The sequence below is a fragment of the Cryptomeria japonica genome, chromosome 10 (genome assembly GCF_030272615.1).
Source record: "Cryptomeria japonica chromosome 10, Sugi_1.0, whole genome shotgun sequence".
NCBI classification, from domain to species: Eukaryota; Viridiplantae; Streptophyta; class Pinopsida; order Cupressales; family Cupressaceae; genus Cryptomeria; species Cryptomeria japonica.
In genome coordinates, this window is record NC_081414.1 from 48,405,644 (window position 1) to 48,428,090 (window position 22,447).

Sequence of the window (22,447 nt, forward strand, 5' to 3'; positions counted from 1 at the left end):
TTGAAAACACAGAGCACACAAGTGCTCTACGCCCAACCCGACCAAGTCACACCGCTAGCGACACCTCCAAAGCCAGCAGCAAACTCTAACACCTCTCCTAGAGGGTACAGAAACAATCGGCAAGGTAACAACAAGTCCAATAATAACACACCAAGGAGTAGAATTCAATACGACGCGAAGGAACGACCCATGAATCAATGCAGAAAGTGCAACGAATGGGGTCACTTTGCGCGGGAATGTCAAAACGGGGGTGATCCAAGAAGTTTGTTGTGCAAATGGTGCGGTCCAAGGAATCATGAGGACATAGACTGTCCAAGGCAAAAAGGGGTGAATATGCTGGAGGTGGAAGAACCAAGGGAAGGCGTATTAGCAATCACAAGATTGCAAAACAAAAAAGCCATGTATCCTAACCCTCGCACGGAGAAGGAAAGACTCCAAGAAGCCAGGGCGAAGGGCCTCGCACCCAGCTACCAATACACCACTCCAGTCAGGACCGGAGAAAACTATCATTAAGCAGATGTTACGAACCACAATACCCATATGAGTATCAGACCTCCTACAGACCATGCCACAGTTGAGGATGGCCTTGACGAATGTAGCCGGTGACACCACCATCGGCCAGGAACACCGAGCAATGACAGAACCACATAGTACGGCTCTAGTGAAGGAACCTGGTACGGACGCCATGGACCCTATGTTACTCACAGTAAGCATTGGACGGAAACCTGTCGTGGTGGAGATGGACATAATGGGACAAAAGCTCACAAACACCATTGTGGATGGCGGGTCCGGAGGAAACATGGAGAAGCCTTGGCAAGCCTACTCTCTGGCCACCAACATTCCATCTCGTCGATGCAGAACAACACGGTACCAAACCTCTTGGTACTCTTATGGCACAAAAGGTAGTGATCGGGAGACAACAATTCATTCTGGATTTCGTAGTCATTCCACTGGAAAGAAAAGCGTACAACGCCCTCCTGGGAAGGGGGTGGCTGATCATGGCTAGAGCCAATCATAACTGGAAGAAGAATACACTCTCAATCGAAAGTGAAGGCCATAAGTATGTGATTGACCTAAGGAATCAGTCAGTCAATGAAGAGCTTGGGTCGTCTGACTCCGACTCGGAGGACTCAAACAGATGGGAGTGGGGTTCTGAAGGAGACAAAGGAGGGAGGGAACCCAACGAGGAAGGAGTGCTGGACTTGGACGGATGCTCTGAAGATGGAACTAGTTCATTGGCCGGACTCTTCCATTGGCAAATGGAGGACTACAAGGTCTTCCACCCGGAGTGCCACATGCTACAAATATGCAAGATTGGGGAATCAAGCGGCGGTACGGAAGAGCAATCATTTCCCCCAGAGTACGGTAGGTACCAGGAAGGGATGGCACAGGTGGATGTCACACCAGCACACCGGTTTGAACGAGATAAACCTACTGCAAAGAGGAAGTTAAGGGGGCACCTTAGTAAATTGAAGAGAAGAAATCGAAGCAGACTTGGCAGCAAGAGGAAATCGAGAAGAAGAAGACAAGGATCCGCACGACCCGTCACAAAGGAGAGATTAAATTCGTACAACGTACGGACGAGTGCGGTGAGGTGTGGAAGGAACCAGTGGTTGTTCCGTACGACGTACAGATTGCTCGAACAGAGGCGCGTGAAGACCAAGCATCGAATCCGTACAATGTATGGATTGTGCGTATGAACGTAGCAGAAGTCGAGGCGAGCAAGGTCCAACGAAACATCTTGTATGGTGTACAACGACAACGGAACAATGCACCGTACGATGTACGGCGATCACACCTAACTAGTACGGTTTGTGCTGATCATAGCGAACCAGTCCGTACGACGTATGGAATTTACAGCACAACGTACAACAATCACAACAGAATAGTTCATACAAGGTACATTGCAAACCATACAGAGAGTTGAGAAGTCTGTACAGCAGTGTACGGCTGCCGACGCAGAGGAGGAGAAGACTGTATGGATAGGAAGAAGAAGACCGTACGGAGGCTGACACAAGGAAGTCTGTACACGCAGGGAACAGGCACATATAAAAATTGAAAGCATTTGTTGGAAAATTTGTGCCATACGTACAGAGTTTGCGAAAGTTCAAGAGGTTGTACGGTCAGGAGAGGGAAGTGTACGGACCAATCCGTACAATGGAAAGGCAGCAGCTAGTATAATGGTCCGTACCAATTGGCGAGTCACACTGGCAGACCGTTATAATAACGGCCAAGGACGAGAGAAAGACAGGGAAACAAGGCAAAACAGTTGCAGCGCAACCACAACAGCTACAGATCCAGCCAACAGCAAGAAGAAGGCCAAAATCAGGCCAAAAGTGCAAAAGGATCCAAAAGGAATCACAGCGAAGTATGTAGCCTTTGAGAGTGTGACTGGCAGTGAATGTCGTACCTGGTGGGAGGAAACTTTCCCTGACCATGTGATAAAGGATTCCCTCAAAAAAGCTCAGGTAGACCATGCCATTCAGATGCCCACATTTAACATCAAGGGCTTTGAGCCAGTGCTGCGGACTATGGTATCCGGATACAACCCGTAGGAAAGGGCTTCCATTATTCAATTCCAGGGATGCACGGTACGAGTTTCATTCAAACCAGAGGACTTCAAGAGGGTAATTGGCATACCGGAGAAGGGGGCATCTGCAACGAAACCAACCAAAAAGCTCACCAAGGAAAAAAAGAAATGGCTGATGGATTTGGTATGCAGGGATGACCTCACAGAGGAACAATGGAAGAGTGCATGGTCGATCAGTAGGGAGTTGAAGCGTGCATTTATCGCACCAGGAGAATGGAGAATGCTGATGGACTTGGTAAAAAGTCGCCTCACAGGAGCCAGTCGTGCATCCGACATAGCCATCTGGATGATAGGGTTAATGAAAGGGATTAAGTGTGGTAAAGTGTACAACTGGGGGCAACTGCTGGCAGAAAGAATCCATGATTTTCTCAAGCTGGAACACAAAACATTCTACATGTGCCACCATGCCATCAGCCTATTATTGGATGTCGTATGCCTGCAAGTATCGCTAGAAATGTGGGAACCTTCAAACCTACCATGTACTACTATACCCACCTCGACACACTAGGTGACACCGCGCAACCGACCAAAACGCGAAGAAAACTAGACGCATCCATAGAAGTCGAAGATGTCAGTAGCGCAGAGGATTCGAAGGAGGAAGTGCAAGAGACTGAGGAACAGGAAAGTGGTGATGAGGGGTTCCATATGGCAAGACACACAGTTGCAGAGGATGAAGGGGAAGCAGAGTCGCATCAACAGGAAGAGGAGGAAGAGGAGGATTAGCACGGAGGGTTACGGACACAATGGAAGAGTACGAGGGGAAAGTTCACACCTCCGAAATTATCCTCGGCACACTTGGTACCGCAGGAAGCGCTTACGGTGGCCACCCCTATGGGAGACGTACGACCAGCAGGGGTGTTGTTCCGAAAAATCAACAAAGGGAACCACTAGCATAGCAGCGGATATCATTACCACATATCAGCTTGGTTGTACTTGCAACATAAGCCACAGAGGGCACCAGTACGGTAGACCAGACAGTTGGAGGAGAGGCCGTACCAAGAAAAGACATAACGGCGAAGCAGGGAATTGGTACGGCAGACTCAGGTTCTGGTACGACTGACATTGGTACGATACCAGCAAGTACCGGTACGGTTCCAGTAGGTACTGGTACTGTACCAGCATGTACGTGTACAATGTCAACATGTACTGGTACGGATCCAGCAAGTGTTGGTACGATGCCAGCAAGAACTGGTACGATACCAGCATGAACAGGTACTGGCATTGTACCAACAGGTACTTGTACGCCAGGTGCCAGTACAATACCAATGGAGAAAGATGAGGCAGGGAATGTGAGGTGCCAGTACGGTACCTCACAGATGGAGCAAAAAGATAAGAAATTGTTGGAAGCTACCCACATGGTAAAGAAGGCATGGGAACGGCAGCTGCTGGCAAAAAAGAACCTAAGACTTCACACCAGACAGCAACCTTCTTCTCCGGCCACTACAAGGACGCCGCCTCCCTCTTCTCGGTCCTAGTTTATGTTTTATATTTCAGCTCTTATTGTCTTAGTCGTCTGGAAGACGACTACGTTTTGGGGGGGGCTAATGTTAGGGGTAAATAACTTATGTTAGTAAGAATAATAATTATAATTGTGCTTATGTTGTGTTTATGGTTATGTTGCGTCGCCGAGAGGTTCCCGTCGGGTAGTTGGGAGTTGGTGACGGTTGGCAACTTGGCCAATCGTTGAGTCTATCTATTGTTTGGATGGAACCTCGGCAAGGGAGATTATGTATGGATATATTCTAGATAAATCAATAAAGATATAACTCTTCTGGTCTAGTTGTTTATCATTATTACTTATGCTGTGATATATGAATGTACTGGTGCATGAATAATTGGTACATGTGGAAAACACTATGTTATCTATGAGTTTTACCAACCTTACATTAAGGACCAAACAGAGAGTGACAGAAAAGGGGAGCATTGCAAATAGTGGTTGTCATCAAGGAAAAAGGGGGAGATTATTAGAAATGTTGTCATCAATGTCAAAGGTTGATGTTGTATTTTTCTATTGAATATGGTGCCATTGACAACAAAGGTTGTTGATGCATTGATATGTTGGTGTCAAAAGTTGTGTTGATTAACCAAGAATGAGATTATCCAAATTATGGTCATAGATGTCAAATTAAAAGAGTGAATCAGGCTTCATCCCTCAAGAGTTCAGTATTCAGTGTTTTGTTGGTAAAAGGTATGAGGTAAAGGTAACCCTCGACCTTCAAAATGTACCTACTCCTCTTCGACACTCGAACTTCCTACCCTTCGACATTCGGACTTAGCATTTAACACTTAAAATTTCATAATTGGTATACGTTAGGGTGAAGGTCTAACCCTTGACCCCGGAAATCACTTTTGGCTTCACAATTTTGGAAAGAGGTATGAGGGATCCTCGATCTCCAGCCCTAATGAAGGTGTTTTCACTTTGCAAGTTTTGCCAAGTTGATCAAGCTTTGCAGTTCGGGCTTGTGATTTGATTTGGTTGAAATTTCGTGAAATGAAGCATTGTAAACCACTGACCCCAAAAATACTCTTGTTCATCATTGATCAAACATTCCATCTAATGCTTGTGAATTTTAATTTTGGTAAAAGGCAAGGATAAAGCCAACCCCCCAACCCCGATGAAGAAATTTAGCTTTGTAACTTTGGCTAAGGTCTTCAATCATAGGTGAGGGAGCTCACAGACATCCATCTAAAACTTATGAATTTCATTTTTGGTAAAAGGTAAGGGTAAAGCCTACCCCCGAACCCTGATCGAGGAGTTTAACTTTGTAACTTTGGCTAAGGTCTCCAATCATAGGTGAGTGGGTTTGCTATTTAACACGTTTGAGTTGTTCTAGACTGATGTAAGGAAGAACTCCAACTCCCGATAGGCCAACAAGCAAATTGTGACTAACTATTCAATGCTCTTTTTGACTTCAACACTTGGTGAAATGATTTGCATGAGGTATGAGCAACCCCTGAACTCCGACTCGCCAACCTAGTTTGGTCTAAGTTAAAAAAATTCTAAGGTGAAAAGAGAATAAATTTGGCTGACATGTTAGCAGATATATTTTTGAAAAGGGTGGCTGACCTATGTGTTTATTGCATCGAATTTTGGCATCCAAAAGGGGTATATAAAGGAGAAGCTTTTTAGAGTAAGTGTTATAGATGGCTGTGCAAAAATGTTCTATTATTTGAGAGAAAAGCATAACTAATGCAGAGAAAAACAAAGCAAATCTAATGCTGAGCAAACTTAATGCTAACAAATAGTTGTGAAGGAGATCAAAATGCAAAGTATGAAGTAAAGGTTGATATCATTCTAATGAGAAAACTGTTGGAGCGGAGCTAAATGTTCTCCAACCATTGAAGAAGTATTTTTTAGAAAACAGAAGCGGTTGATTGATGTCTATTGTTGAGTTGTGGGGATTGGTGACTCTAGTTGGTTGGTCCCTGCGAATTCTGTAAGTGAGTATTGGTGTCTCCAACGGGTTGGTGTCTGTAAATGTTGTAAGATCTTTTATATCATTTTGTGTGGCTGAATTTGGACAATAAACCCAAGCAGTCCTCCTCTATCGTTTTCTCCTACAAGGGTTTCCATGTAAATTTATGTTCTCTCGTGTGTGCTTGCAGTTATTGCTGATCATTACTGTTATTGCTGTTATAGTTGTTAAGTTTTGAGTTAAGTGAAAAGTTTACCTTACTTTGATTCGCCCCCTCCCCCAACCCGCACCCCCTCAATATAAATGTGTTCTCATCAATGTGATCTTATCCCCTAGTTGTCACATGACATAGGATTAAGACATTTGCCATCATCCTAATTAGTCCTACCTCTCAACCTTGCCTATATAAGCAAGGTTTCATATGTACATTTAGTATGCATTATACACATTGATTGATCACATTTTATCAAAAACATTTTGCATCCATTATTGGAAAATTTATGTTATTATTCTTCTCTGTTGTAAAAGAATATTTTGACTTTGTAAGTGATCATAGGAGCTTGTGTCCTTGAATGACTCTAACATGAGCTATCTATCAGCTCTAACAATTATTGGTACAAATATATGAGAGACTCATCTGATCGAGCATTCATCAATCTAGTTCATTATTTTCTCACCACCAAGCCCTCAATAACTATTAAAAAGAGTATATACAAACAAAGGTAAACACATGCAAAAATGTATGCACTGTTAATTTTGTGGATCAGAATTAAAATTTATCTTGTTCTATGTATTATCTATCACTGAATTGTTGTATAAATCTGATTGTCTTCTTTTATGTTGCAGGAGAGGAGGAGCATTTTTATTTCGATGTCCATTCTCACACATTTCATTTGGTATATGTAGTGGGCTGGGTACGGTCAAGCAATGCCTTGAGCGGCCATGTCTTTTGGACATGGCCGATCAAGACATCACTTGATCGTGCTCCCTCACGATAATAAATGTTTGAATGAGAGACTTCATTTATCTCTCATTCAATCATTTATCTTACCGAGGCTATCATGCATTAACACTCCCTCTTAGCTAGGTAAGATAAATGTAAAATGTATTGAGAGCAATATTCATAAATCGTATGATGCTTATCTTGGGACCATAGTTTCAAGATGTGAATTGCCTCTGTCGGCGATTCTATTCACAAACTCTTGAGTGGATTGCTTCTGTCGGCAATTTTATCCATAAGCTCTTGTGTGGATTGCCTCAATCGGTGATTCTATCCACAAGCTCTTGTGTGGATTGCCTCAGTCGGCGATTCTATCCATGAGCTCTCACGTGGATTGCCTCGGTCAGCGATTCTATCCATGTGCTCTTACGTGGATTGCCTCAGTCGGCGATTCTATCCACAAGCTCTTACGTGGATTGCCTCAGTCGGCAATTCTATCCACAAGCTCTTACGTGGATTGCCTCAGTCGGCAATTCTATCCACAATCTTGAGTTATTGTAAGATCGTCACCTTCCAATAACTTCAAAAATACAAGTGGAAATCATTTGGAAGTCGTCACTTCCTTATGATTTACACAGGGCCCATAAAATAATTATTAGTATTAATAATAATAATCAATATTTACAATTTTTACCTCAGAAGTGCTCAATATTGATTCGTAAGCTCCCTCTCAATCACAAGGTATCTTGAGTTTCTTCTAGAGAACATATATTCTGAACATACATCTGAATTTCTGACTTCAGCAAGGGACGCTTGTAGTTTAAGTTTGAGAGGACAAGTTCTTGCAATGTGGCCATATTCGAGACTTTCAAGGAGATATCAATCTGATCTTAATCGGATCTTCCTTCAGGCGGTTAGGCTTTATAGAAGGAAACTTGGCTTTGATACCATATTAATTTTGTGGATCAGAATTAAAATTTATCTAGTTCTATGTATTATCTATCACTGAATTGTTGTATAAATCTGATTGTCTTCTTTTATGTTGCAGGAGAGGAGGAGCATTTTTATTTCGATGTCCATTCTCACACATTTCATTTGGTATATGTAGTGGGCTGGGTACGGTCAAGCGATGCCTTGACCGGCCATGTCTTTTGGACATGGCTGATCAAGACATCACTTGATCATGCTCCCTCACGATAATAAATGTTTGAATGAGAGACTTCATTTATCTCTCATTCAATCATTTATCTTACCGAGGCTATCATGCATTAACATGCACAAATATTTCTTTAGCCATGTATACAAATTAAAAACAACTGCCTCTCTTTCGTCCTTCTTACTTTTCGCACTACTTCATAACTAAATAAATTATAAGCATATTTAAATGAGTTTGCCCAAAGTTTAGTGCCGAGAGAATCATAGCAATTTTCTTGCAAGTGTTTTTCCTTCACAGGAAATCCAAAATAATTGGATTGTTTGCTGTTTGAAATGGGTATTTAGGGTTTTGTCTCTCACAAAGTAAAAAATGGATTGAAAAATCTGCTGACCCTAGAACCAAACTTGATGTTGAAATTGTCTAGGTACGCCATGTGTTTCCAAAAGTTTCCTTCTGAAAATATCCAAACTGTTCTCGATTCTACAAGCAATTTGGATCAATACTTGATTCCAATACGACTCAATCTCAAAAACAAGGCTACAGCTAGCTGATTCAGCTAACACGGCTTATAATTGATATTGTTCTTTCCCACATTACCTTAAACATTGTTGATTTTTCCTTGCCTAGAAATGATACAAAATTTCAAAGAATTGGGAAGAGGCCGATTGGAGAGAATAACAACAAGAGAAATGGTCATGACTCATAACAATTTAAAGACTGAATTCAACTAAAAATAATGATAATCCCAATGTCCAAGAACGAAAATTACATATTTGCAAATATCTGTTAAAGGCCTAGAACAAATTGAGTTTACTATAGTATTTCTTTAAGGATGCCTTCAACAATATGCCAATAGTATTGACTTCAAGTAAGCACAAGTACAACTTCTAATGCCATGAAAAGTCTTGCAAGTTTAATCTTCTCAGTAATCTCTCTGAGGCTGAAATCCAATATATCATGAATACTATCTCTCATTTTTATGTATCAAAGGCAAGGCTCAATCAAGTGCAGCATAGAAATTTTATTTTACCATACATCTTAACTATATAACTAGTTATTAGAGTTCCTTGTTGAAGTTTTCGTATGTATTGTATTTGGTCCTTCATAGCAGGAATTCTTTTCAGGAAACAAAAAAGGAAGAAAATCTAGTAAAAGCAATGTACCTCAAACCGTAATGCCATGGAAGAGTCAATGCAAGAACCTTCTACCTGTTATGCAATGCATGAAAATAAACTTATTAAGAAATGACATATTAACAAGAAGGAGAGTAGTCTAGACTCTAGGCAATCTGCAAAGCTGATTTTGAAAAAACCAAGTACAGTCACATTATACTTTTCAGGTCTCCAATTTGTTACGTTACATGATAGGAAAAGGTACCAAAAAGAATTTCTTCTAGATGAATATTATTAGATACAAAAAATCACTATGTGAATAGTTTATTCAATCTTCTACTTTGCATATGTTAGAAAAATATTTAAATTAGCTTACATATCCCAGATGACTTAAATCAATTTTGTCTCATTTTTTTTTAGATTACCAAGAATATAACCTCACATACGATGTAACGCTCTTGCCAAGAATATCAAATTCTCAAAAGGATGTTTGGCCTCGAAAATTAGGATATTTACTCAGACTTGGTAACAAGAGATCCAAGATGCTGTGACGCAGAAACTGAAGAAACTGTGGAAGATTGTCTGCAACTGAGAGACTTGACCACAATCAAACTTCTTGCCATGGGACTGACCACAATCAAACTTCTTGCCATGGGACTGTGCACAGCTAACATTTTTCACCACAGTTGATAATATCCCATCAAGGACAAAAAGGAAGAACTGAAAGATAATCCTGGGACTTGAAACAGTTCTCCTTCCTCGATGAATGGAAGGTTTTTCTTTCCTCTATAGTCAACTCATGTACTCATCTTCTAGTATAAATAAACCCATTTGGGGTATGTAATTGTTACTTCTTTCTTTTGAAAGGTCTCCTACTTGTAGGGTGATTGGAATAAAGCTGGTATATATACTCCTAACTTTTGAAAATCAATAAGAATGTGCTTCAAAAGAATAATCCAACTTAAGATCATCTCCAGGTCCCTGACAACCCTCTTTCTTTTTTACAAGTCTTTTAAATATAAACAGAGCTTACCATGGCTGTCCTGTATCATCTGCTCTCTTTGTAATATAAATAGACAATGTAGTGAATCAAAGGGATTGCATGTTTAAGCAATAGTTGCTTATCAGATGAGAGATAGATGTCAGTCTTGCTTCTTGCATAAATCATTATCCTTTGATTTTCTTCTTCACAAGAAATATAGGTAAAGGTGAGGCCATTTGTGTAAAGGGAGGGCTGATATAAGGCCTTGGATTTGAGTTACATATTCCCAACTTCCAGCTTCAAGTGTCAAGTAAAGGTGAGTTAAAAACCATTACTTTTATGGTGGCTTTCTCATTCAGTCCTCTTTAAATTTTATAGTTTTATTTTCAGACTTTCAGTTTTATACATTTTAAATTCTAATTCTAAAAAACTTAAAAGATAAAAGTAATACCGAAGGATTTTATCTTTTTTATTTCGTTTTTCCTTGCAACTTTATTTTTATCCTTCTTTTCTTTTACTTTTTTATAATTTTTTCTTATGTTTTTGTTAGCTTCATCACTTCCATTTTTAATTAACCCTTGGTTTTTTTCTCCCTCCATAATGTAGGGTTTACAATTTTAATATGTCAGAACCACAAAAGAGAGATTTAAATCGGAAACATTGTAGGCTGGGCACAAGGGACAAGTTTTTCTTTGCAAATATTGTGGTGTAGAGTTTTGTTGGTGTACGTTTTATCATCTACCAAACATTAGAATAAGATACCCAAAGCTATTCTATCCTCTCCTTAAAAATCACTACTAATTCCAAGGTCTTTATGTGCGAACAAGCGACTTTAGTGTGATAGCTACTTGGGTAGTGTATGCTGAAAATCTCAAGGGGGACTTACGTTTACGAATGTTTTTCAAACTTCTGGACTTGGATAGATTTATCAATTTCAGGCTCTCTCTCTTTCGGATTTTTTCGAGATTTAGACTTTTGAAAAGGGGAAAAGGGGATAGGGTTAAGAAAGCTGATCTTTATGTGCGAACAAGCGACTTTAGTGTGATAGCTACTTGGGTAGTGTATGCTGAAAATCTCAAGGGGGACTTACGTTTACGAATGTTTTTCAAACTTCTGGACTTGGATAGATTTATCAATTTCAGGCTCTCTCTCTTTCGGATTTTTTCGAGATTTAGACTTTTGAAAAGGGGAAAAGGGGATAGGGTTAAGAAAGCTGATCTAAACCTATGAATTTTGGAGATGGTATTAACCAGGCGTTCTCGGGAAACCGCACTTTGCTTCGCCACACTAAGGACAACTACACAAAGCGTGTGCAATCTTCAATGGGTTGTGCTTATGATCGAAGTTTTGGCATACACAGGGGATAGGCTCAAACTAACTTTGCACAGTGAAATGGAAATCATCCATTCACCAAAAGTATGAGCGGAGATACATCGTTAATTAATACTTATCAAATCCTTCATTCAACTCTAACAGCTTTGAAAGCAAATCTAAATTAACTTCTAATTAATGTGTTGAAGAAATTGAAACCATGCTAATCACTCAAATAACAGAGATTACAAAGCCTTAAGAGACAACACACATGCAATGTATTATTTGAAAAAATGACCTTCACGCAACAATATATCAAAAATCTCACACTCTCCAAATGAGAGGAGGTAGACTTATATAGTTTTTCAGAAAACAATGAACGGCCGAGATCAAACAGTGATCAAGGGCCCAGATTGAAAGCTACAAACCCTAATTAGGGTTTCCTAAAATTAACTACCCCTCGACCAATAAGAAAATTACATTTGGGGCACTTGTCCTTCTTGCTAAATATGAACCAACAATGAAAATAGAAGGTTGTTGCATTGTGAAGTGTGCCCTTCTAGAAGCTTCTGGATAAGGCAGGTTCATTGAACCTGGACATGCTAACTTGGAACAATCTGATTGGTTAGAAGATGACGAGGCGCCACCTCAGCGTGTTGGATGTCTTTTCTGAATTCTCCAATTTGTGTGAAGAAGTTGTCTAAGTATAGAAATCCAATTCTTCTTGTCACCATCTGATTCTGATTTGGAGCTTGTCTTTAATTCTTCAGAAGATGAAATCCTTCAAGAAGTTGGAAATTCTTTTCAATATTTTCTCCGAGTCTAAGAACTTTTCTTTCTTGATGCCTTGAGATTCTTTCAAGTGCCTTGAATTTGGGGAAGAATCCCTTTGCGAAGTATTTCTCATACTTCGCCAAATTTTGGCCATCTTTATGCTCAAACGAACCTTGCTTGTGGTCATGTCTTCAACTCTGAATTTGGCTTGAAACTCCATTCGTGATTTCTGCAATAATCCTGCCTTCAACTGCCAATTTATGTTGTGAGGGAGGAGGGTGAAAAGCTCTGGATAACTCCTTACAAATATGAATTGATGTGATCTAAAGTTCAGCTTTTCAGACATTCATCGCGTTCAGCCATCATCCAAAACCTTCTTTGCACCTTCTTCATCATCCATAGGGCAGACTTTGCCTGTTTCCTGAAATAACATTCAACACCAAATGCGATTAGCCAGACTTAGAGAAATACTTGGACAAACTTCAAAATTTGATAACTTCTTCAACTTTAGCCAGATTAACATGATATTTGAAACCCATACTCAGGTAACCCATCCGAAGCACCATGACCCCTAAAATGTAGGAACTTAGCTTTTTGGGTCAAAACTTGAAAATTTCCGATTGCGATCAATGCAGGTCAGTGATACCAGTGCAAACCCTAGGTCCCCACTTCAAAAAAGCAAGAAGCAAACATCCCTAAAAAATAGGGAAAACTTTTTTAAAATAGCCATCCCAGGGATCAAGCTACAAATGCCAAAAACAAAACTTCCTAAAAAATAGGAAAAAGAAAAAAAGAAAACTTTCCAAAAAAAGAAAGTTGTCCGAACTCGTTCAAATCAATTGTGTTCTTCGTCCATTGGCCTTTCTAGGCACTTTGACGGTGTCTAGACTCTATTATCACTTGGCTTGCAAAAACTATCTTTCCATCCTTAAGACTCGAACAGTTCAAAACTTGACAGAACTGAGCAAAAACTAACGCAAGAAGGTCACAAGGCTCTAACAAAACCCTAGAAAGCAGGAAAAAGGGAGGGTCCCCATTTGCAATGGGGCAATGTTTGAAAAAGGTCACAACAAGTTCCTATGAGAAGGCATTGATCACCTCAAAAATCACCCTGTTCACATACCTAGACATGATGTTTTATTATGCAAAAATGTTGAGCCTGAGGTTGTGAGGGAGGTGAGAACACAATTTGAGTCCTTTCAAGAAAAGAAGGATCAAAGAATATGGCAAAACCAACCATATCTGCAACTCCCACTTCTTCAATGCCTAGAAGTGGATTGAATTCTGCTAGCATTGGGCCTAGAATTCATAACTTGGGTAATTGGGTTGTGCTACGCAATGCTCTAGTTCCTAGCTATCGTTAGAAAGCATAAGTCAGAATAAAGACAACCACAAAGCAATGAGTGCAATTGGTGGTTTCTAGTCTGTTTGTAACATTCTCTTCAATGCATTAGGATAGCATTTTAATTTGTTTCATTTATATTAATTTTTATTTATAACTTTCACTGTTTTGTTTATAGTTCATGTTTTTCGATTTCTTTTAAATTCTATTTTTTGGGGGGTGTTTTAGAAACCTTTATTGGCAAGCAATGGTTAATGCAATTTCCATAGCTAGTCCAGAGTTCAAAGCACCATCCATTGATGATCTTCAAGGACCACTATTGACAGAGAAGGTGGCTTATGTATAATCAATAAGCAGTGGGATATCTGGAGGTAAACCAGTTGCCTTATCATGCTTGATATATGGACAGCCAAAAGTAGGACATTGCTGAATTTTAGTATCTTCTCTATGTGGCAAAATCATCTTTAAGTCAATTAATATTTTAAAGAATATTAAAAAAGCAGATTATTTATGTGGCATTTGGAAGAAGTTTTGGCAGAAGCAAAGGAGGGAAATGTAGTACAAGAAGTCACTAATAATATGGAAAATTATGTTGTTGCAGGTAAATTTCTAATAGATAAGCACTTTAACATTTTTTGGATTATTTGCTCAATATATTACATTGATCTAGTGTTAGAGGACATTCACAAACTAGAGTGGATCAAACAATTGTGGAGCATTGACGAAAAATTTGCAAATACATTTATAACCATGTTTGGATACTCTCTTAAATGAGAACATTCACAGATAATAGGGAGTTGGTCCGACCTGATTTTGCTCGACTTGCAACTTCACTCATCATATTGCAATCTTTGCTCCAAGCAAAAGGTTCTTTGAAACAAATGCTTGTTAGTGAGCAATGAAGCAGAAATCCTAGTCAAAAACAGTTCTTGGTATTGATGTGATAAATTTTATTTTCAATAAAACCCATTTTTTTACTCCTACAAAGGAGATTGTAGATTTGATTATTAAGTGTTTTACTATTTATAAATTTTATTTTATCCCATTTACAAGTTAAAGCTTAAGTATAAAATAACTAGAGATACTTTTTTAACTATTTGAACCCTAACTTTTTATAGGCAATTGAATTGTTGGTTTCTCTCATTCATATTCTCAAAGGAGAAAAGCCAAAATTGGGTTACATTTTCTAGGAAATGGACCAAGCCAACGACAATGTTAAACATTTCTATGGTGATGTGGAGAAAAGATATGGGCCCATTCGGGATATCAAAGACTAAAGCTAGATAAGAAAATTTCATGGGTCACTTCATGCTTATATGTACTTCCTCAACCCAACTTTTCAATCTCTTGGGAGCTTCAAGGCCAATAAAGTAGTTGTTAGAGGCCTTAACACCATGAAAGGCTATGGAGTAGAGTCCACAATTGAAGGCAAAGATTATGTCCAAGATCGAGATCTATAACAAGCATTGGGAGATCTCTTTCCTTAATACATATGCAAGTCAAGAAGGCCAATTTCTAGGACATGTAAGACTTGTTCGTGTAATAATTTTTTGTTCTCATGATAACACAAAACAAAACAATGGATGACGAGATCCTCTCTACAAATTTGCACGGAAAGATCCCTAATTGAATCTATTGTACAATCTAAAACAAAAATAAATTACTAATGTGAACATTGCACAATCTACCCTTCGGGGTTTCGCATAAGGATAATATAAATAAGCAAACTTGATCTATGTGTTTTTCGTCTCAAAGGCTAAAGCACAAGACTTTGAATAACTCATATTCTCATCAATGAATTAATCAATTTATGACAGCTAAAACATAAGCAAAAATACTATCCAAAGATTAAAGAGATATTTGGAGTTGTATCAATGATTAATTTGATATTGAAAAAAACATTACACTTGGAAACAACAATGCCTAAAAGAAGAATAGATGAAGAAAATTAATTATCACAAAGCATTCATAGCTACTTCAAAGATTCAAACACCGATGTCACACAAACTTAACATGGTTCTCCTCGTTATTTAGATTTTTCATTGAATAATTACAACATTTGGGATTTTGGACTTGAATGGAAATCTTGGTACCATTAGCAAGCTTCAAGTTCACATTCATTAAACAAAAACACTTAACAATTTAATTGACCTCAAACTTGAATGACACTCTCTATAGCATGTCTGTCATCAACTCTCATTAAATTGCATGTGTAAATGACATATATTTATAACCTTCCAGCTGTGTTGGTAAACAGATTTGTCACCTTGAGATTGCACAAAAGCCATGAATTGCCCAACAAACTTCGGACAAAAATGCCTGTAACAGTTGGAGAGATCACATTGCATTGGTGATCTTCCTTTGTGTTTGAGAGGGGCAGCTCCCTTGTACGATAAAAATTTGGGGTTTTTTAGGGGTATGCTTTTAACTAAAAAGCATGAAAGGTAAAGAACTAAAATTTAAAACAAAAAGAGAAAACCTCAGATATGGCTAATAACATATCAATGACTTAAGTTTCCAGAAAATGAAAGAAAGAGATTTCAGATCAAAGAAGGGCACACTCAAAAAATTAACCCATATTTCAAAGTATAATTTTATGATAACAAATAACTCAAGTTCAAGAACAAGGAGGAATATCACCTAACATAAGGAAGATTCATCGCATGAGGGTTTGTAAATTTACAAATCATAAAATAACCTTTAACACATCTCAGAATTGCATAAAAGATCATTTATAGATTGAATGAATCAAAACATCATAGGAAATTCAAATATCTAAAAATGTTTGCAAGTTTAACATATGTAAACCTTATTATATAAAGACAAACACCAAGGGACACAGACTGAAATGTTCTTTATTTTTATTCAAAAAAGCAGCTCTACAAACTCTTCGTATTTCTGTACAATGCATATGAATCAAGAAGTCACTTTTTTACTCTAAACTAAACCCCATTTAAATTGGGAATTGTTGTATTTATAGCTTTCCTCGCGCATAACTAACTCATAGCAAACTTTTTAGACTTTATGAAATATTTGAAGCAAATTACAAATCCTTCTTAATGAGCATATATGTTTAACTCATTAATAATCAACTTTATAAAAAACTATTGTGTGTTTCTGTAAATTTGGCAGGCTTGTGACTATCAAGGCATTCTATCAAATAGTTTGCATGTGCTAACTGTAGATGTGCATTCCTCTGAGACAGTGTTTCCTTCTTCTTAGTGTTGCTTGATTTTTAGCTCATTCAACATTGCATTCAACCTTTCACTATCTTCAATACCATCTATCGAATCAATAACATTCAAGAAATCCTCTATTGTAAGCAACATAAAGCATAACTATCACTAGTATCATAATCTGTAGAGACAGTCAGAGGATTTGAATTCATCATAATGATTTCACATCCTCCATTTTGTAGTGCACAAGATGCATGACAAGAACAATGATCAAATTTAGTGTCCTGACCAATATGATTGGGTCCTCTTCAAAGAGTCAAAGACCTTCTTTATACTTTAATGGACAGTTATAACGTATTCCAAAACTTCCCTAGACAGGCTACACGCAAGGAAGGTGCTACAGAAGGTTGTAGGATTTGGCTTTTACACTTACTGATTGAATTTGTTTGAAGTTCCTAAAACCTTCTCAACAAATCTGTCTTGCACAAAAACTTGTGACCACACACATATTTGACGCAATCATTTGCATGCCTACCTACATCTTTGTAGCTTGCACATAATGTCTGCCAAGGAACAATTCCATGGATGTCAAAAACCTATTCTAAAGCTCACCTCTGTCAAGCCGCAGTCAAACTATTTTCAATGTGTATCAACAAATTACAAAGTTTCCAAAACTTTACAAACTCTCAACAAAGACTATTTCGATGAGTTGAATGAATTTCAAAACCTCTTAAAAGCATTAATATAGTGTATGTCAACATATTATATGGGTTTCAAAACTATTGGAGAGATCAGCACTAACCTTTTAAATTGTACAGCAATATCAGCTCTTTAAGGGGTTATGAGAACCTATGAGAACCCGGATGCTAGACTTTGTCAGCTTGAAATGTAGTAGCCACAACCTCCCGATCTTCTAATAATTGTAATCTCCCCACTCCCCGAGTGACCTATCAGGAAGGGAAATTCACCTAACACCCATCTCCACAGGTGAATTCTAGTGTTTGGGTATGATCCACTTGCCAAGAGAATCTTATACTTGGTCATTTGTGACCTATCAGGAAGGGAAATTCACCTAACACCCATCTCCACAGGTGAATTCTAGTGTTTGGGTATGATCCACTTGCCAAAGAGAATCTTATACTTGGTCATTTTTATGACTTTGGTAAGTTAATAAAGTAACTTTATAAATTAAAGTTATAAAAGCACTTTTTCTAAAAATAGAAAAAGTTAAGTTACAAGTTATTATAAAACAACTTTATGAAATTATCTTGGCACATTTACCTAGGTTGTTTTAAAGTATTAAATTGGCCCCTCTTTAATGACAAATAACCCCTCAAGTTGGGCATACAAGTTTGGAGGATTAAGATTCCATTTGGAATCTTAAAAAAGATGCTTTAAGGGGTTCAAATTAGGGCAAGAGGATTAAAGCGATGCAAAAGGGTTTTTGAAAATCATTATGTTTATTTTATTTTGTGAATTTATCCATCTACAGCAGGTCTGCACGGCTTGCAGAGGTCTGAGATTAGATTGGGAGCGACAATCTCCAATTTGCAGGTGTTTGGATGGAAACCCATACATCTCTAGCTGGGCGGCATCATGTGGAGCCTCATAATTGACCATTCAAGGTCAAAATTCAGGGGTTTATTGCTTGTGACAGGGTTATATTGGCATTTATAACAGATCTGATCCACTTAAGGGGTTATTACAGCAGTATAATTGCATTTATGGCAGCCATACCTCTCCAGGTAGCTGGTCGTACCACCTAAGGAAGCCTCTAGCTTCCATTAAATAAACTGAGGGGTTTTGACTCCTCCATTTGTGTGTGAATTCATTGTTGGGGTATAAATAAGTGATCATAGTTGGTTTGGTGTAAAGAAAATATCAAATTTGGGCAGCATTAGCAAATCATTGAGGAAAAGAGACATAATTTGGGAATCTTGCCTAGCAAGAATTTGGAATTCCAACTAGGTCTGAATAATTCTTCAATATTAGTTTTTGGTCATTACCCTAGAGTTAAATAAAGTCATTTGCAGCCATTAGTAGCAGCTGGAGGTGCTTGGTTCAGTCACTACTTCATACCAGGCTCAAATTCCACCATCAAACCCCAGCGTTGGACTCCTGGTGAGCCTTCAACGGCTTAGTTCTATCAAGAATCCTCTTTATTGTTTATTCGTACTTGTTGCAATTAATAATCAGAAGTCTGGAAACTATTATCAGTTCTATATTTATTGTATCGCATTTATTATTTTCCATGTATTGTCAAAAATCCAAATAAACTACAAAAAAATTGAAAATACAATAAACTTCCAAAAACACTTTTCGCTGGTCAAAGAATTTGAATTTGTAAACAATCAGCAGTTTGGATAAGAATTCTAGTTAGGGATCTTTCAATGGTATTAGAGCGATGATCCTGCCAGCCTGGGGGTCATTAGAGTAACTCTATGCAGCGGGGCAGATTTGGTACCTACAGATATTATACATGCAGGAGACCTAGAGTGGGTTTAAATTTTGTCACAAAACCACCCTTTGAGACTAATATGGGACAGATTCCACTCAATCCTAATGAGATTATGAGGAGCTTGGCTGAAGCAGAGCCAAAAATTGTTGAAGCAATCAACAGGTTACAAGACACACTTGATAGAATGGATTTGGGAAATAATAGGGGAAGGCACAAGAGCCGTAGCAGGACAGTATCAGCTGCAGGAAGTAGGAGCAGCAATAGAATTTCATCTTCCCTGAGTAATGCATCCATCTCACCACGGAGGGACAGAACCCATACTAGGACAGCAAATAGGCCTATGCTTCCACAGTTCACTCCTAGAGATGTACCACCGTTGGTTGAGCCTCAGAATGGAATCACCTTTCAGGACACAGTTATGGCTGCCAACGATGAGTGGGCACATCTACCAGCACATGTTAGAGATGCATTCCCGTTGCATCAATATTGTATGCAGCGCCATGATTCCATGAGGGGACAGAATGACAGGGGACCCAGGCAGCAGTGGAATAATGATCTAAAGAAGGCTACAGATAAGCTGATTTTATCTACTTTTGATGGCAGCGGTTCTACTAGTGCACGAGCGTGGGTTCACAAGCTAGATATATACCTCTCCTTGAAACCCATGGCTGAAAACAAGGCCATTCAGATTGTTGTCCTACATTTGGAGGGTGTCACATACGACTGGTGGCACCATGGATTGGTCACGCAGAATCACGCTCTCATTCATTCATACGCAGAGTTCACAGAGAGGTTGATTTCCAGATTTGACAGGAAAGATGTGGAACTTTATTACAGGGATTTAGCTCTCCTGAAACAGTCGGGTTCTATGGATACATATATTAATGAGTTTCAGTGTATAGCAGTGATGGTACCGAAGATGTCTGACAAGAGGGTAGTTATGCTCTTCATAGAGGGACTTCATGAGAGATACCGTGGTTTAGTCAAGGCTTTGAAGCCTAAGACTTTGCAAGAAGCTATTCAGCTCACGTTAGACTTGGACACCACTCCTCCATCCTCCACTTTTCAGCAAAACAAAAACTTTCCTAGGAACTCCAAACCCTTCCAGAAGCCTTTCAATCCACAGAAGGGTAACACATCTTCTCCGAGGATTGATCAGGAGACTAGAAATGAATTAAGGAGAAAGAACTGTGTTTTACTTGTAAGGAACCTTGGGAACCGGGTCACAAATGCCTTGGCAAAGGCAAAGCTCATCTCATTGAAGTGAGCTCAAATGTAGAGGATGAGCACATACAGGACACTGATGATGAGGGAGAGCATATTGAGTCTCCCCAGATTGAGCTTGACTCTACTAATGCACAGGCTACGGCCAATGTTACCATGGCCACTCTTTCCAACTATCCTAAGTTCCATGCGTTCAGATTGAAGGGAACTATTCAGGGGCGACGTGTAGTGTGTTTAGTAGATACTAGAGCGACCCATAACTTTATTGATCAGCATATGGTAGGGAGATGTGGGTTACAAACAGAGGAATTTTCAAGATTTGGTGTGAAGGTTGCAGATGGTGCAGTGTTGGGTTGTACCAGGAGGATTCCTCAGCTCAGTATTCAGATGGGGGACTACACTTTGACAAATAAATTTTATGTTTTACCCTTAGAGGACTATGATACAGTTAAAGGCATGTAGTGGTTACAGGGAATTGGCAGATATGTTATTGATCACCGCAAAATGCAGTTGGAGTTCTTAGCTGATGGTAAGAAGAGAATACTAAGGGCATTATCGGATGGAGGCCCCAAGGAGGTTTCTTCCCGCAGGATGGAGACTATTATCAGGCACAGAGATATCCTTTGGGCTACACAGTGCTTTATTTCATCTGAAGCACCTTCATCTCAGGATGGCAAATCATATCATATTGATATACAACAGATTTTAGATAAGCATGGGGTGGTGTTTGGTGATATACCACCTAGAGTACCACCGAATAGAGGCTTTGAACATGTGATAGAATTAGAGGATGGAGCAAAACCAGCCATGACCACTCCTTACCGCCATCCTAAGGCCTACAGAGATGAGATTGAGAAGGCCATCAGGGAGCTTCTGGACATGGGATTCATTAGACCGAGTTCTAGTCCCTTTGCTTCTTCAGTTGTACTGGTGAAGAAGAAGGATGGGACACTACGCATGTGTATTGACTACCGTGCACTTAATAAGAAAACCATTAAGAATCGGTATCCTATTCCATGCATAGATGAGTTACTGGATGAGCTTCATGGCTCAGTTTATTTTTCAAAGATTGATCTTTGATCGAGGTATCACCAGATTAAGGTGCGAGAGTCTAATATTCACAAAACTGCCTTCAGATGTCATTATGGTCACTATGAGTTCTTGGTGATGCCGTTCGGTCTCACTAATGCCCCTACTACATTTCAGTCATGTATGAACCACATATTTAATAAGCATCTGCGTAAGTTTGTATTGGTATTCTTTGATGATATATTGATTTACAGCAGATCATGGGACGAACATCTAAGGCACTTAGATGAGGTGTTGAGCATTATGGAATCTCAATCCTTGTATGCTAAGATGTCCAAATGTGAATTTGGGCTCAATGAGATTTTATACTTGGGTCATGTGATAGGAATTGATGGAGTCAAAGTCCATCAGGAAAAGATCCAAGCTATTATTGATTGGCCACCTCCCAGAAATATTTCAGAGTTACGTGGTTTCCTTGGTTTATGTGCTTATTATAGGAGGTTTGTAAGGGGTTATTCTCAGCTTGCAGCACCTTTGACAGATCTCACCCGGAAAGGGGCTTTCAGATGGACTCATGAAGCACAGGAGGTATTTGATAGACTTAAACAGGTGATGAGCACTTGTCCTGAGTTGGCACTTCCTGATTTCACCCAACCTTTTGTGCTTGAATGTGATGCTTCAGGAGAGGGTGTGGGTGCAGTACTTATGCAAAATCATCATCCTATTCTGTATGAGAGTAGAAAACTGAAAGACAATGAGAAATTATATTCCACCTATGATAAGGAAATGTTGGCTATTATGCATGCTCTCACAAAATTTAGACAGTACTTAGTGGGGAGGAAATTCATTGTTAAAACTGATCGTACTTTCTAGATCAAAAAGATCTTAATGAAAGGCAGCAAAAATGGGTTAGTAAGATCCAAGCATATGATTTTGA

At 39.0% G+C, this 22,447-nt stretch overlaps 1 protein-coding gene across 4 annotated transcripts in view; it reads right to left on the reverse strand.

The window, feature by feature from the left end:
- Window positions 1-22,447, reverse strand: part of LOC131029476 (uncharacterized) — a 218,695-nt gene that overhangs the window by 161,213 nt on the left and 35,035 nt on the right. For 3 of the 4 annotated variants that reach the window (XM_057959990.2, XM_057959972.2, XM_057959982.2), the window contains exon 2: window positions 9,266-9,310. The exons of the other annotated variant lie outside the window; for it this stretch is intronic. In XM_057959990.2, the coding sequence (XP_057815973.1) occupies window positions 9,266-9,283 (18 nt within the window). In that variant the 5' untranslated portion in view covers window positions 9,284-9,310. The remainder of the gene's footprint in view (window positions 1-9,265; window positions 9,311-22,447) is intronic. 4 annotated transcript variants of the gene reach the window in all.